Genomic DNA, 16,652 nt, shown 5'->3' with positions numbered 1-16,652 from the left:
TTATCAAACTAGATTTTGATAACTACTTCTCAAATTGATTCAAAATAAACCAATATCTTCCTTATTTTCTCTCCCAAATTTAAATTTGAATTTATCTTTTATTATCAAATTTGATTTTATCTTACTAATCAACAATTATTTTAAATATTTGTCACCACATTTAATTGTATTTTAAGGTGTGTTTGGAAAACATTTTCAAGTATTTAATTTAAAAATAAATCATTTTGGAAGAAATTTGAGTGTTTGGCAATTACTTAAAAAGTTTTTTTAAGTGTATTTTGATCAATTTTTATCAAAAGTGTTTAAATAAAAATGAATTTTTTTTAAACACTTTTTCTCATATCAATCCAAAAAGACATTATTCTATACATATTGTTATCAAATTAATTATAAATTATTTCAAATTTCCAAAATTTTCACGTTTATCTCATGATATATTATTATTATTATTTTAGTGTGTGTCTATATATGTAAAAACTTTTTTTATTGACTTAAATTCTATTAAAATTTATTAGATTTTAAAAGGAAATCTAGAATTTAAAATTCTATTTAAATTTATTCTGACGCATGGGTTTCAAAAAAAAAAAAAAAAAGAAATTAATTGTTTAATTCTCTTATATATATATATTTATATATACTTTATTCCTTTTCTATCTCAAATTCAAAATTTACAAATTCCAAACTTTTATTGATTAAAAAATTTCAAATCCAAAAATTTAGAAAATTTATAAAAAAATTGAAAAGAATTACATGAAACTGAATCAAATCAAAAGAAGGTTACAACGTGATAAGAAAATGTATAAGCAAATCGAAAAATAAAATAAATCTAATTAACAAAAGATATATTTGAATATATATTGGTAGAGAAAAATCAGGAAGATATTAAATTCTGTTATAATTCAAAATCACAAAAATGATGACTTATAACTTCACATTACAATTACGTTGTATGTGTCAATGTGTATTATAACCTATAATTTTATATTACAATTACAATATATGTTGGTAAAAATCTCATAACTATGCATTACAATTATATTATTTGTGTAAATATAAATTAGTTAAATCTCTTTTTTTTAACTAGGCATATGTATTTTTTTTTAAGAAAAAATAAAACTGAATCTAATAATATATAGATCAAAATATTGGTTGTTTTCAATTTCTTACAATAATATATATATATATATATATATATATATATATATATTATTCAACAATCTAAATAAAATAAAATAACAAAAACCCATAAATCTCATCTCTTTTTTTTTCTCTCTTTTAGTTAGTCGTTGTCCCTTTCATCAAATCTTTCTCTTCTCCTCAATTTCATGTCTATCATCGTTGGTTCATCAATCCTCCCTTGAATTTCATCATCTCGGTTAGTTTCTAACGACCATTCCCATCAGGTTACTGTTGGTCTCTCGCAAGCATGTTTCTTACTTTTGTTTATGCTTTGAACATCGTTTTCAATAATAACATTCTGGGATTGATGTCAAACATAATCTTGAATCTAATAGGGTTTCTAAGCTTGTCTTCTCTTTGTTTAGTCAAGTTGGCCAAAGGTTGCAATTTCTTCAAATATTCCCTTGACAACAACTTACACCTCTCCTCTCACCTTGGAGGAAGTCCATCGTTGTCGATATTCATAAGCTTTTGACAACCATTATCGCCTGGTCGTAGGCTTCCCTTGCATGCACGCATCCTATTGACAGCTAGAAGCATGAAGAATCATATGAGGTGATTTTTAATACATGTTTCTAGAATGTTTAGATACAATGTATTTGTGGTATTCGAATTGTTTTTGAAGCATTGCTTTGAATTCTTGTTTACACTTAATTTAGTTGTTTTTAGGGTAGTTTGTCATTTACTAATTATTATTTTTTATTATTTAAATTAGTTTTGCTATTTTTATGATTTTAAAACATTTTTGTTATTTTTTCAAATGAAACATTAAATTTTGCCTCAACCCTACCAACATTTAAAGTTGATCGGTCAAACACTTTCAGGTTAGGAGCCAAACATCCTTTAACAAGTTTAGAAATATTCTTAACCAAGGCATTCTCATTCTTTCATTAATTTAGCATATATTAAAACAAAAAGAAAGGTAAAAAAGTCAATAGATGAATATCAAAACCCCGCCCAGCCGTTGACCAACTGGGCCGCCTCGAGAATCCAGTTCTATAAAACGACTATTCTTTTGATTGAACAGATTCAGACGTAAATTCAAGCTGGTGGCAAGGGCCTTTGAGCACGAGGATAAAGCAGAAGAGCATTTATGGCGGCTTCGAAGCTCCAAGCATTGTGGAACCACCCTGCTGGCCCTAAAACCAGTTAGTTTGCTCGACCTTTCACAATCGATGTTGTAATTGTTGTTCTTTTCGGATCAAATTGGAGTATGGTATCTCCTTTTTCCTCATAGTCTTAGATTTTCCTCATACCATCTCATTTTCTAAAAAGAATTTGGGTCGCCATAGATCCATTTTCAATATGATTGATTGATTAAATTAATCTGGAAGTGTAACGCTGCGATGTTAATTTTATTATGTATTCTTTGGTCGGATAGCCGATGTTCATTTATTTTCAGGTGGTTTGAAATGCTGATGAAGCCCAGAGAATTTAATAGAATTATTAGTGCCAAATCCGAAACGAGTTTCTGGCAACTATTAGTCAGTCAAGGTGAAATTATTACGTGGATGTAACTGGATTCCCTATTAGTCCTATTACCTTTGTATTTAGAATCCATAGCATAGCCCAAATGTTTCTCGTGAATGATCTCGAGGAGAGGAAAATGTTACCTTTGATTAGATATGAACGTATTACCTTTGCGCAGATTTAAAGCATAATGACATCTCAGGGAGAGGCAAATATTTAAATCAAGAGATATGAAAGTCTCAAAAAATCGTTTTGTGGATGAGGATGTGTTTTATAGGGAATTGTGGTTTTGCTTTAAGAAGCACGGATATAGATATGAGACACATATACAACATGGACACAACAACATGCCATTTTCTTTCAAATCTAGGCATGGACATGACAGTGACACATTTATTAAAATATATATGTTTGAAAAATATGTATCATTTTTATACAAGAAGGAAATTCAAAATCAATGAACTTATACATGTGTATACTTAAAAATTTAGTTGGATGTATTTTACTTTAAAAAATCATTATTTTTGTCATATATGTGTTTACTTAATATACTTAGCAAGTGTTCAATGCATGTCTAATAAATGTTGAACTTACTTTGACTTTGTATAACTAGTATCTAACACATCTATTGCACTAACTAACAAGTGTGTGTTGTACGTCCAACAAGTTTTGGAGCAAAACTAAAGTGTCTGTGTTTCTTAGCTTCTACTTCTTGATGAGGATAAAGTTACTAAGTGCTCTTGGTTGTAGCAATGATAAATGAAACTCATCGTAATGCCCACTGGCCATCATTCTTCATGTTCTTTACCTGTAGGCATCAATGCATCATCACGAAGGCTGTAATTCTCAAGTTAGGAAATTGCTTTCAAGAAATTTACTCAAAAATTTACCCGTGAGAGTGGAACTTGCTTGTAATATTGTTGTGCCTCATCCTTTACCTTCATATTTTTCTACTTGGTCATTTTTTGTAAGAGATTTTCATTGAGAATGGTGAAAGAATACAAGGGGATACAAAAGGCAAGCCCATAAATAGGGTCATCAGCTAAGGACTCCAATCCAAAAGATAATACCAAACTGATAATTACAAGAAGTCTAATTAACGAATGCCCATAAAGATGCATTAAATCTCACAACCTCCCACACCTCTTCCAAAGTCTCCCTCCACTCCTTTAAAAATGCTAATTTCCTCCCGAGCCACACTCCCCAAAAGATAGCAAAAAAAAAAAAAAAGGAAAAGGAAAAAAAGGCCTACCATAGGAGTCCCTTTATCCCAAAGAGGAAAGATCATCAGTATCTCCAAAGATCATAGAACGATAGCGGACAATCCCTAGTACGTACCACAACTTCAAACACACTGAAGCGTGGACTCCAAAGGGAGTAACAAGCAACCCCACAAAATATAATCAAGATCTTCCTTCTATTTTGTGATTTTCAATGAAGTAGTATTAAAATGTTTCAAGTGGTTACCTAATCTGAAGTTTGAATCATGAATTTTTATTTATAATATGGATCAAAAGAAACTTTATTCTTCTCATCGCAGTATAATGACATCCTTTGTACTTTTTTCAGTTGATAACATTGTTTCTTACTCATAAATAAATAACAAAAGTTAAGACTTCTTCCTTGTTTCGATTGATGTCTCATGGTATGTTTCCTTATTGGGAGATTTACCTACTGGATTTGATAATAGGATGTGGTTCAATACCTACATTAATCTAAAAAGGTTATTGTGACATACCTAGAAATTTTATTGCATGATCTCTAGTAGGAATGCGTGGTATTAGAATGAAATTAACTTCTGTGGCCATGTAGTGATGCTCCCGTCGCTAAAAGTTCATTTTTAATTACAATATATTTTACTAATCTCAATCGGAAGGCTTTCTTTTGTAATATCTCTTTTGAGAAGGGTTGCTTCTTTTCGCAGCCCCAGTCCTTTTGCTTTTTTGTTCTTTGTTAATAATATTATCTATTATTAAAAAGAAAAACCAATCATCTTTTGTGGTCTTGTAATATTATTGTTGCTGTAGCTCCTCTGGAATTTTTATATGTAATAATTTAGATCTTCTTATCGATATGCAATTTTTTCAGTCTATTCTTTAAACTAAATATGCCATCTGTACACGATTGCTACGAGCTAAATCATGTTTGTAACACAGTTCACTTCTGGGCACCAACCTTTAAGTGGGGTATCAGTATAGCCAATATTGCTGACTTCTCTAAGCCACCAGAAAAAATTTCTTATCCTCAGCAAATAGGTATGTGCGTTCTCTGTGGCATTGGATATTCAAAGGGATAAAAAAGGTCATTCAAACCATGCAAAGTTCGTACCTCCTTAGTTTTTCTATCACCTATATCTTTTCTCACATGCACTCGTATTGCAATTTTGAAGGAACATTAATAATTTAACATATTTTCCTTTCTGTTGTAGTTTGATTTTGAGTTAGAAGAATTCCTTTATTGACTTTGGTTCTTCATATCATATGCATCCAGCTGTTACCGCCACTGGAGTTATCTGGTCACGTTACAGTACTGTGATCACACCGGTAAGTTGAAGAAATGATTTGATGAATGAACGCATAAATGTATAGTGATAATAATATGACCATATGAATGACCCATATTTTGTTTAATATAGTTATTACAGAGATTGTTAGGCTCTCAACTCATGTTGGTTCAATATTTTTTAATTTATTATTAATAATAATAATAATAATAATAATTATTATTATTATTATTATTATTATTATTATTTTCTTTTTAAGGATTAGAAACTATGATTTTATCATTGTGAATGATATTTGAACTTCCAAGGAATTCAAATTATTAAAAGGATCCCAATTGGAAGAAATGAGGAGGGGGTAGAGTCACAACTCCAGATAAAGAACTCCTTGGGGAAGAATCCGAAACGATACCATCCTCGGTGTAAGCTAAATGTTCTTAGAAGTGGCTTTCATACCATTGAGACATATGACCTTGTCTTTGTCTTTTAACAAGGAGCCACATAAGAAAGGGTGCGATCCTTGCTGCTCTAAGTAGAGGAGGGATAGGTTCATGTGGAAACATTGAAGAATTTTCCACCATACATGGTGAATGAAAGGATAGCTAGAAAAAAGTGGCCATCACTTTCACATCTGTAATTCAAAGGACACTCTTCGTAATTAGTTACCAGTTGAGGTGGATATTTTTGAGGTTTACTTTGGGATAAGGTTTGGTTGGTTTTCTATTGATTGTTGGTGTGAACATGTGGCTGTAATAGTATTTATCACTAATTTTTATGTCATATTTTAGGAAAAATATATAGTACCTTTGAGGATTCATGTGGAACTCTGAATCAACCCTTTTATGGATGATAAAGCGTTGCTTCAAATGGAAGATGGGAGGATTTTTAGGGATATTGGACACTGGAAAATATTGGCTCTTTTCATATGAAAGTTGAAAGATGGGCAGTAGAGAAACATAGTAGATCTACATCATTATGGGGGCTGGGCTAAGTTGAAAGTTGAAGTTAGAGGAAATTTTTGTGGTTTCGTTCTAACTTCAATTGAAATTACGAAGGGACTTTTCGGAAGTGTTTTCATTCAAACTAAGGTCTATGATGTGCCTTCACTTCAGCCCTTATCTTCCAACTTCTCTGATCTTTGATTAAACAATGTTTGATTAATGATCATGAACATTCTCTCTCAATTGTCAATGGGCATATATTCAAAGTTTTATTGTTATTGTTCAGAATTTGGTTGAACAATTGTGAGAAGAATAAGGATGTTTGGTTAAACAATTTTGAGAAGGATAAGGTGGCTTCCGTGGCCCAAGAAGAAAGTCCTCCATGTGTTTGGAGATTAAGAATTCATTCAATAAAGCTTATCCTTTTGTCTACAATCGTAAAAGGGTGTTGCCAACTTAAGGATTTCAGTTTCTGAGGGCTTGCAAACTCCACATTCTGCTTTACTTCAAGAAACATGCATGGGTCCTTTGAGTTCTTTCCAAAGAAAAAAGGAGTCTTCAACACTTATGGAAAATCCAAAAAAAGATTATAATCTTTGTACTTCAAATCTGTTAGTTTTAGGGAAAGATACTTCTCTTTTTTGTCTCCTATCTTATCCTTTGGTGTCATTAATTTGACTAAAGAAATTGGAACAAATTCTAGCGTGACTGGAGTAGAGGATTCAATTTTAGAGTCTATTATTAGTATGACTAGTGTTTTAAAATGCCCAAGGCGCACTAAGGCGCAATGGTCCTCTAGAGCCTAAGTGCAAGGCGCACAAAAAGGTGCTGGCTTTTTTTCGTGAGGCGCACTATATATAAAAAAATATAAATATATATATATATATATATACTACATACATGTTTATTTACACAAAGAAGAAGGAGAAGAAGAGAGTCTAGATTTTTTTTTTCCTTTTTTTTTTTTTTTTTTAAGAAATCGTGAATGAAGAAGAGGAGAGAAGTTCTGATTTTTTTTCTTTTGAAGAAACCACCATGAATGAAGGATCAAAGAAGAAGGAGGAGAAGAGAAGAAAAGTTCTGCTTTTTTTTTTTAAGAAATTGTGAATGGAGGAGGCAGAAGAAGAAGAAGATTTGGTGAAGAAAGAAGAAGAGGATGAGGAAGAAGAAGAAGAAAAGACTTACTGAATTCTTGGAGATGGAACCATGAAGGAGAAGCAACAAGCAAGCCGTCCAATAAGATTTGATTTTTTGTGTAGCCGTCATTCATACATAGGTAGTATAATGATGTCAATTAGGTTTAAAAAAATTATATATATATATTATATTAAAATGCTATTTAAGTTATATTAAAAAAAAAAAAAAAGTCATAGGCATGCACCCGGCCGCGCCTTTTAAAACACTGAGTATGAGTAGTTTGAAATTGGAGTATCCAATTAATCAAAATGTTATTGAGAATGTAAATCATAAAGAAGATGTGTATCTAGAGGATGTGGGCGGATTTTGTGAACAACTTATTCCTTGTTATGTGCAATATTTCAAACAACATTGGTATCTCTCACGTAGATGATAAATAGGGGACTGGAAAGGATAATTCTCCTTCTAACCTATCTTTGGGCACTATTCTGATCTTAGGAAATCCTCTCCCTCCATCCTTAGTAACTGGAAAATTCTCAGCTCTTATAGAAACAAGTGGTTTGCAGTTTCGTGAAATTTTCCCATTAACATCGGAGAAAAACTGTGCATGAAATCAGTGGTGTTGTAATTTTTAGAAGACAAGTGATCTTGTTATGTCGTACGTGATCTTGCATGTATGGAGTTTTTGGATTTAGCATTGTTGATGTAGTTGGTTTGTTTGGCTTGTGTTACATGGAAGTTGTCTTTGTGTTGTTTGCCACATTTCTCATCTTTGGATAAGAAGAATTCATTTGATCGAGTTGGGTTAATTAGTCTATCTGAGTTCGCAGTTGTTTTATTAGTTGGTTTTGATAGAACTAGTGGAGGTTTCTTAGGAGGAATTTGTTAATTTGGCTATTAGCGCATTGCTAGAAGCGTTCAGTGGCACCTGGTTTCCTTATGATCCGTTTGAAGTATATTTTGTTGGATAGTTTTCTGCTTGTTGGTTGTTCTCTCAGAAGTTGAGATGCTTTTTTCATATGAAAGCTACCTTCTTCGATCTCTCCAATTCTCAAAGGGATCTCTTTTTCATGTAGGAACGAAAGATGGGGTATAGTTTACACCAAGAGAGGGCTGTGTAAGATAAATGATAAAAAAATGTAGTCATCAAAAGTGGTAGCTTTATCCTCGAATATGTGATGATTTTTCTCCAAGCATGCCAAAGAAATGCTTCAATGAAGCAATTCCATAGGACTTCCTTTCCCTTGCTAAATGGGTGACTGATTAGGACTGCTTCAAGAAGAGTGATCATGTCAACAGTGCAAAGGCATTCATGGCTGAATTCCCAATTGAAGAATTTAAATTTCTTAGGGAAAGAACCGAGATTAGATTGCTTTATGATGGTATGTTGCCGAAGATGTGAATTTTAGCAAGGGATTTTGCCAGGAAGGGTTTGCTTTTATCTATGCACCATCTCCAATAGTCAGCATACTTTCTTACTGTGAGGCGTGGGAGGTAAGATGATAGCACAACCCATTCCTCAGTTTCCTACTCTGTTAGGTTTCTTCTTTCCTCTTTTTTTCTTTTTTTCCTTTTTTTTTTCCGTGCAACAACAGGCAGATGCAATTATACTGGAAAAAATGGCAAACCCTTCAAACATTAACATCACATTTGCTTTGAGGATGCAAGTTTTTATCATCAAATATGAAAATGAAAGAAGATATCGTCACTCATTCAGACGATGGCACATTGCAATTCAAATGAAAAGTCTAAACAGAGGTACAGACTCTAAAAGAAAATGGAAGAAGGCCAGTCGTTTTGTTATCACTCCTAGTCCCAGAGACTTCATTTTGTCACTTTGGTACCTATATTAACAAGTTGATAAAGTATGATGAGTGTATGAACCAATGAATCAAACTGCTTCAAAGAATCAAGAGGGTGGAGACCACGGCACGATAACAAATCAAAAGCATGCATCATATACAAATCTGTTAAGTTTCTTTTGAGACCCAAGTCCCACAAGGTACTAACAACACTCCATAGAGTAGAACTTCTATCACCAACAAGAATTGGTATATTGTCAGAGGTTTGTTGTTTTATGATATATCTCCAAGATCCAATAGAATAATCAAGCTGACTGGATCCTGATCTGTATCCAAAGTGTATGGTGCCATATTTAACAGCTCTAACAATCCTCCATAGCCTGCATTTTTCTTGTAAAAATGCTTAATCCATTTTACCAGTAGAACTTGATTCTTCAGCTTTAGGTCAACCAAACTAAGCCCCCCCTTCCTTCAAAGGCAGCTTCACAATGTGTTAATTTTTGAAATGTACCCTTTTCTTGTCTTGGCACCCATACCATAACTCATAAGGAATGACAAAAATATCTTTCAAGAATGTTTGCTGCCTTGGAAAGGAGGGGGAACAAAAATAGGTAAATAGGCAAATTGGATAGAGAGTTATGTGGTTCATTCCAACCCATGAGTCTTCTTTCATCCTTTTCAATAATAGGCCCCCAAAAAGAATTGGAATGAAGCTTACTTACTATTCAGAGGCAAACCAAGGTAGACAGTTGGTCATGATGTTACTCTACCCCCAATCTGCAGTAAGGGAGGATAAAAAGATTGATGGAATGTTGATGCCAAGAAATTATGTCTTTTGGTGACTTATAGTGAGACCAGAATCTTCTTCAAAAGCGTGAATGGTAGATAAAAGGGATGTACGCTTTTCATGGTCACACAAAGAGAATAAGATGGTGTCATCTACAAGTTGAATATGGTTGATTGATAAATTATCTTCATCTAATTCAAAACCTTTGATGTCTTAAATTCCTCCCCTTGTGATAACATTCTATTAAGACAGTCTACCATTAAAATAAAAAGAGATGGTGACAAGGGATCACCTTGGTGAAGGCCCCATGTAGCTATTATCTTCCCATTTATTTAAATAGAGTAATTTGCCAAAGATAAACAACCTTGAATCCATTTCTTCCATTTATGGCCAAACCCTTGTCTCTCAAAATATTATCAAAGAATTGTCAACGAACCATTTTTTCTATATCAAGCTTGATAATCACTCCCTTCTTCTTTTGCTCTTGTATTCTTCAATGAGCTCATTAGATAATAAAGAAGCATCAATGATTTTGCGATTGGATACAAATTTCACTATTTGTTACCAAACTGTCTAGAAAGAATCTCCATCACAGTGTTTTTCTCCTTGATTATCAATCTATGAAAGAAGCTATTTCTCATCCCCTGCGATAGCAAAGATCAATGCTCTCATTTTCTGCTTGAATAGCAATAGCCTTTAACACATTTGCCAATTCTGTCATTTGTGCTTTGATGCAGCCAAAGTTTGATCCGTTCCATTCCTTTAACACTCCCTTTAGAGCCTTTACTTTTGCATAAAAGCATGAATGAGCCATCCATTCATTTGATTGCTATCCCACCAATTTCTAAGAACATGGTCGAAAGAGTGGTGCACCATCCACATAACTTGAAGTATCTTGGACCCGATTTCTGTGAGCCAGGAGTCAAAAGAATGGGCTAATGGTGTGAAGTAATCATTTTTTACTTCATAGTAAATTCTTCTTGCATCGTTCTTAAAATATTTTAAGAAAAATATTTAGGGGATCTGTAGACGGCATCTGTTGACATTTTTTATTATTAGGTACACCTTAATCATGTGTCTATCTTACAATTCGTGGATGATACCTTGATTTTTTGCAAATATGATGTACAAATGCTTGATAATATGAGGAAAATCATAGAATTGTTTGAATGGTGCTCGGGACAAAAAGTAAATTGGAAAAAATCAGCGTTAATTGGAGTTAATTTAGACAATCAAACAGTTATCACAACAGCTGCAAGACCGAATTGCAAAGTAGGCAAATTGCCTTCCACATACTTCAAAACTCAAAGACACAACTGTACAACCTATTAAACAAAGTTTTTCAAAGTCGTCGTCATAGTGGATTTTAACCGACTTCATTGAGGTAACTCTTTATCTACAAATGACCCTCAATTGGAGATGATAACATCCTTCTTTTCAACCTCTTTTCTCTGAACTTTCAGCATGTCCAGTGCTTGTCACAGAGACGTCGGTGCTATGATCGAGGAACTCCTCAATCCGCCTTTTGGGGAGAAAGGCCAATTTCTTCGGAGTACTGGTGTTATAAAGTATATGCTCTTAATGTTCGATTTACCCTTCGAATTTTCAGAAGCCCATCCACTCATATTGAAGTCTTCCTTTGAAATCCAATGATGAGTTCAAAGATGAGAAGAGGTCATATAATTCAATCCAAAGAGATGCTCTATTGACTAACTTATTCAAGCTATAGATACCAATAAGCCAGAAATCAAAAAACCATCTAAAGGGAGAGATGAAGGGTAGGGGAGTAAGACCTTCAATAACTTTAATAACCTCAGTAGAAGGATTATTTCACATAATAAAAATACCCCAACCAAACAAGCATTCAAAGCAGCTCATCCAATGCGACGTGAACTCCAAAGTGATTTAACATAATGCGTACCAACCGCATCTTCTAGTTTCTTGGAGGAGGACAAAAGTAGGAATAGGATTAATTCTGAGGAGAGAGTCTTGGATGAGGGCTCTCTTATGCCAAGAGCTGAGGCCATGAGCATTCCAGGAAAGGATAATCATCGTGGACTGGGCACGCTTCTACTGCAAGGTGAGATGGGCCTTGTAGTTAACAGAAAATGTAAGGTTCCTTAGCTCTCTAATGAGCATGCTGGCCTTGACAGCTATTTTGCTTAGACTTAGTTGGAATAGACATTATACAAAGGCCCTGCTTCCAAAGCTTTATCTTGCAAAGGCTTTGTCAAGACTGGTCTTTGTCCTCTATCTCATCAACAAAATTGGATTGTCCTCAATGGTTGGGGGATTGAATCAGTTTGTAACCTATTTCAATACGGATGGAAATCAGCTATGAAAACCCATATCCTCACCAAAAATGTTTGGAGGAATGGTGGATTGAGGAGATGGGCAATAAGGAGATTAATGCGAAGAGACAGTGCCTGAATGTGGGTCAAAGGGCTGATTGTTAGGGTGTAATTGATATGTTTCCTTCGAAGTGGTGTGCTTTGTCCCCAGTAACAAATAGGCATTCTTCCACTCAATGAAGATAGTTTCTTTCTTTTCCTATTTATTTATTTATTTAAGGTTCAAAAGCAGTATCGAGTGGGTCTGGTAAGGTTAAGTGATTAGTAACTAGGCTCGATTGAGTAAAGCAGGTAAACGGTTATTCTATGAAATGAGATGGGCCAGGGTATGAGTTTGAAAAGACAAATTGGGTGGAGGGTAGAGAGGTATGGTTAGTTCAGTGGGATTGAGAGGTCTATTGTGGGTTTTTAAAGGCAGTTGGGCGAAGTATATTTAGTGGAATGGGTATCGGTTTATGAGCTTGGCTAATGGCCAGTGAGATATTGTTGGCCACAAGCCTAAAAGGGTGGGACCCATAGCAATGGCGGGAGTATCCTTCATTTGATTGTGGGAGCTCTCAGTCGAGGATGAAATATCAAGATCAGAAGGAAAAAGAATATTAGTGGTGCACAGGTCTCAAAAGTGCATGGTGGTAGGTAATCAGTCGGTAGGATAGATTTGTAGAAAGTTTTGTGGGAAGGGGCATTAATGGAGGTGAGTGTAGTGGTTGGGGGGGAAATCTATAAAAAAAAACTCCAACCTCCCTGTTTTCACTGCCAGAAAAATCAACTTCGTGCATCACCCATTTCCTTCCAGCTTAGCAATCTCTGCACAGTGCCCTCTTCTGTTCGATAACTTCTCAACCCACATGATATCCTTTGTTTAAAGATTTTTTGGTTGAATGGGGATTCCATGAGGCTATTGAGGGTAGATAAAAGCCAGGCTAGAAACTCCACTGAATAGAGGAGAAAGACCGGTATCTTTGGTGTCTAACTCTGCTTCTTTGTAAGCTTGGTCGGTTTCAATGGAAAATTTCTTCCTTTCAAAGGACAAAGACTTTGGTAGGGGCCACCAGCCATTGAAGAGCAACCATCAGAGGTTATTTCCTGGTCGGAGGGTTGGCCAGATTGGGTTCTTGGTTAGGTAGAGATCGTAGATTTAGAGAAAGAAGTCTTCAAATACTATGTGTTTGACTTTGACAGTAGTTAAAAAACATATGTAAACAATAAATGATTAAATTAAAAGTCAATTGATGCATAATTCCTATTATCCTTGTACGTATGTTGATCGACTAGTAGGATTAAATTTTATCTTAGCTAATGGCTACAATTTCTAGCTCTGAACATCTTTTTTGTTTCTAAAAAATGCAGAAGAACTGGAATCTTTTTAGTGTCAACATTGCAATGGCAGGGACTGGTATCTACCAATTGACGAGAAAAATACAGTAAGTCATCACTTCTTTAGGCTCATAAAGAAAAACATCTCTCAGCATGGTCCTGGTGGGGTGTGTGGATTTTGTTGTGATCTAAAATTAGGATAGATACAAGCTTTTCGTTTAAGTTATCAACGTTTTTCAACTTGGAGCCTAATTTTCAAGTAAATATGCTATTTGCATTTTTCAACTTCTTTATTTGATCTTTTGCACCAATCATGTGCATCTTTGCAAATAGTTATAGAATATAATTTTGAATATTAAAGTCCTCGAAACCTTTTAAAACTAAGGAAGAACCCTCCTTAAGGACATGTTGGTCTGCAATGCGATTATGTTTCATGGCAACCAATCACTTTCAACTTCATCGAGGCCAACTTCATGCTTGCTGCAAAATACATTGCATTGCATTCACAGTCTCTTGAATGTGAACCTAATATATTCACACAAAATAATGGTATAAAAAGTAAACATCATACTGAGAGACCCCTAGTTAGGATTGTTATTATGTTTATGAGAAAGGGCATATTTTAGTAATTAGATAGGGAGTTTGTTAGAGTTTTTGTTATAAATAAAAGGAGTAAGTTGGGAGCAAAGTAGGAAAGGTTTTAGGAGTTTTCATGGTGGGATTTTGGAATAGAGAGATAGTCCTCAAGAGGCTATTGTTATGTTATAATTTCCTTATATTGCAATATATTTCTATCTTCGAATGTTCTTGTGTTTCTTTGTGTCCGTGGAGCTTTCTTGTTAGGTGGTGTCCTAACCCCTACAACAATTATTACAAAAGGCTGCCCTCATTAGCATAATTAAAAGAATTACTTGTTAGAAAAATGAGTTTTGAAAGCTATAACCACTATATTTTACCTTGAAACTTTGCTGAGTTCTTTTTTGGATTTTTTGGGAGGGTAGATTGTGATTGTTCCCTTTTCTCTTTACTAATTCTACATATCATTCGCATATGTTTTGTATCAGGCACGACTATTTCTCCAAGGAGGAAGTAGCTGCTGCCAAAGAATGATGACGAAATATTCTTTAATTACCTCTTTGATGAGCAGAACTTCCCTTGCTTTTCCATGCTCCTCCCTCCTAATCTGACCTTATACCAAAGGATCCATGACTTTCCCTTTATTTTGAATCAATTTATCTTCTTTATTTTACTTTTGTAGCTATGCAACTATGCTTGAAACTGTTCTTACAAAATAAATAAGATCTTGATTTAGGCAACATCACCCTCTAATGAAACGCTTCTTAATGAATGAGTTATGGAAATTGTGCATTAGTAACATTCATGTTGAAGATGCAGGTTCAAATTTCAATGGCCATCTGAACTTGATGGAGAATATAAGCAATCTAATTCAAGAAAATGGGAATAAAAAATGTTAATAAAAAGTTTATTCCCACTTGATTGGATTTCTAAAATGCAGGAATGAAATCGATTGGTGGGATTTTATAAAGGCTTTTATTTGTTTCACAAGTTTTTGAGATTTTATAGATGTTTACATTTTGAAATCTAGGTAGTTATTATCTAAGATAAAATATCCAATGAACCAAGAAATTTTATTATTCTACTTGCATATGTGACCTTTTTGGAAATGAATAAAAAGAGAGGAAATAGATTACTCAGTTACTAGATTATTCCTAGTTATTTACTTTTTAATTAACTAGTTAAAATACACGCCAAATATTCATGAAATCTTGTTTTAATTATAAATTTTAGAATATATTAGTTTTTGAGCATGTAATAAATAAATAATATATAGATTTGTTTTACATTTTAATTCTATAACTTTTAAAAGTTAGATAATGATATAACTTTAATTGCTTTTGAATGGATCATCAAGTTATGGTAATGGAATTTCAGTGTTTTATGGACTTCTTGCGTGATTTAAATCGTAAAGATTCTTTAAGCAATTGTAATTTCGTTGTGCACTAGTTTGTCACAAATCTTGAAATTTTAATTTTAATATTTATGTTAATATTTTTTAGTTTGAGAAAAGTATAATTTGGATAGATAATTTTTTTATTTCAAATGTTTTGTTTGATCTATAAAATTATAAAAAGAAATTAAATGGGAAAAATCATTATTATTGAATCACAGTGATATAACTTTTAAATTTGAGATGAAATTAAAATTAAAAAGTCGATTTTTACCTAATATCTCACTAATATTCTTCTCATATCTCCCTCTCTTAATTTTCTCAAATTGATCTTCCTCTTCCCAATTTTTTCATCATCATTATGCATTTTTCTATCAAAATAAAGCTCTTACCTTAAATTACTTCAAAAAAGTAAAAACTCCCGATGTGAATTTAGAAAAAATAAAGTATGCTAAAGGACTTACATTTTTTTTCTTTTCTGGAGAATGGTTTTTGGTAGATGCTATTGAATAGAAAAAAGGTAGAAAAGAAACACACATAAAATAACACATAATATTCTCAATCCCTCCTCCATATCTCCTTATTCCCTATTTTTTGCAAGTTGATTTTTCTTTTGATTTTCTCACTATTATCACGTGTTTCTCGATCAAAATAGAGACTATATTTTATCTATTTTTTTCTTGATAATGCTTTTATCTTGAGCTGATAAAAAAATTCACAATATTCTCAACTCCTCTTCCTTTCTCAAGTTAATCTCCTCTCTCTAATTTCCTCATCATTCTCATGTTTTTCTCCATCTCTTATTTGAAACCAAAATTCTAAGAATAAACTTCTAACATGAATTTAAAGAAAAATTTTGAAGTATACTTTTTTTTTTTTGTGCTTGATAATGTTTTTCTTAGACTGTAAGAAAAATGCAGGGAACAAAACCCATACAACGCTATACCAAAAGTTGCGAAACAAAAAACAAAACAAAATAAAGAAAAAGAAGAGGAATAAAAAAAAAATATAAATCAAAATAAAATAAATTCAAAATTTCCTAAAAATAAATTAGTTAATACAGTTTACCCTTTTGTAGAAGTGCTGAATTGTCTAGAAGAAAAAGATTAATTACCTCTTTGTATATACGAAACAAAAAGCAAAACAAAAGAAAGAAGAAGAGATAAATTGTTCATAAACAAATATAAATCAAAACAAAA

The 16,652-nt window shown here is 33.2% G+C and overlaps 1 protein-coding gene across 6 annotated transcripts; it reads left to right on the top strand.

The window, feature by feature from the left end:
* The first annotated feature begins 2,051 nt into the window (after positions 1–2,051).
* On the top strand, positions 2,052–14,800 carry LOC120083109 (mitochondrial pyruvate carrier 4). 6 transcript variants are annotated; one of them, XM_090316526.1, is made up of 6 exons: positions 2,206–2,395; positions 2,561–2,673; positions 4,806–4,904; positions 5,140–5,192; positions 13,518–13,591; positions 14,549–14,800. In XM_090316526.1, exons 2-6 carry the CDS (start codon positions 2,592–2,594, stop codon positions 14,592–14,594), a joined length of 354 nt encoding a protein of 117 aa, XP_090172652.1. In that variant the 5' UTR covers positions 2,206–2,395; positions 2,561–2,591; the 3' UTR covers positions 14,595–14,800. The 6 variants fall into 6 exon arrangements, with proteins under 6 accessions (XP_038894595.1, XP_090172652.1, XP_090172653.1 ...); XM_090316527.1 differs by having other exon boundaries at positions 2,222–2,390; XM_090316528.1 differs by having other exon boundaries at positions 2,222–2,395; positions 2,582–2,673.
* Positions 14,801–16,652: the final 1,852 nt, after the last annotated feature.

This window comes from Benincasa hispida, chromosome 8 (genome assembly GCF_027475165.1).
Source record: "Benincasa hispida cultivar pf3 chromosome 8, pf3_genome.v1.1, whole genome shotgun sequence".
NCBI classification, from domain to species: domain Eukaryota; kingdom Viridiplantae; phylum Streptophyta; class Magnoliopsida; order Cucurbitales; family Cucurbitaceae; genus Benincasa; species Benincasa hispida.
This window is presented reverse-complemented; position numbering and strand designations above follow the sequence as displayed.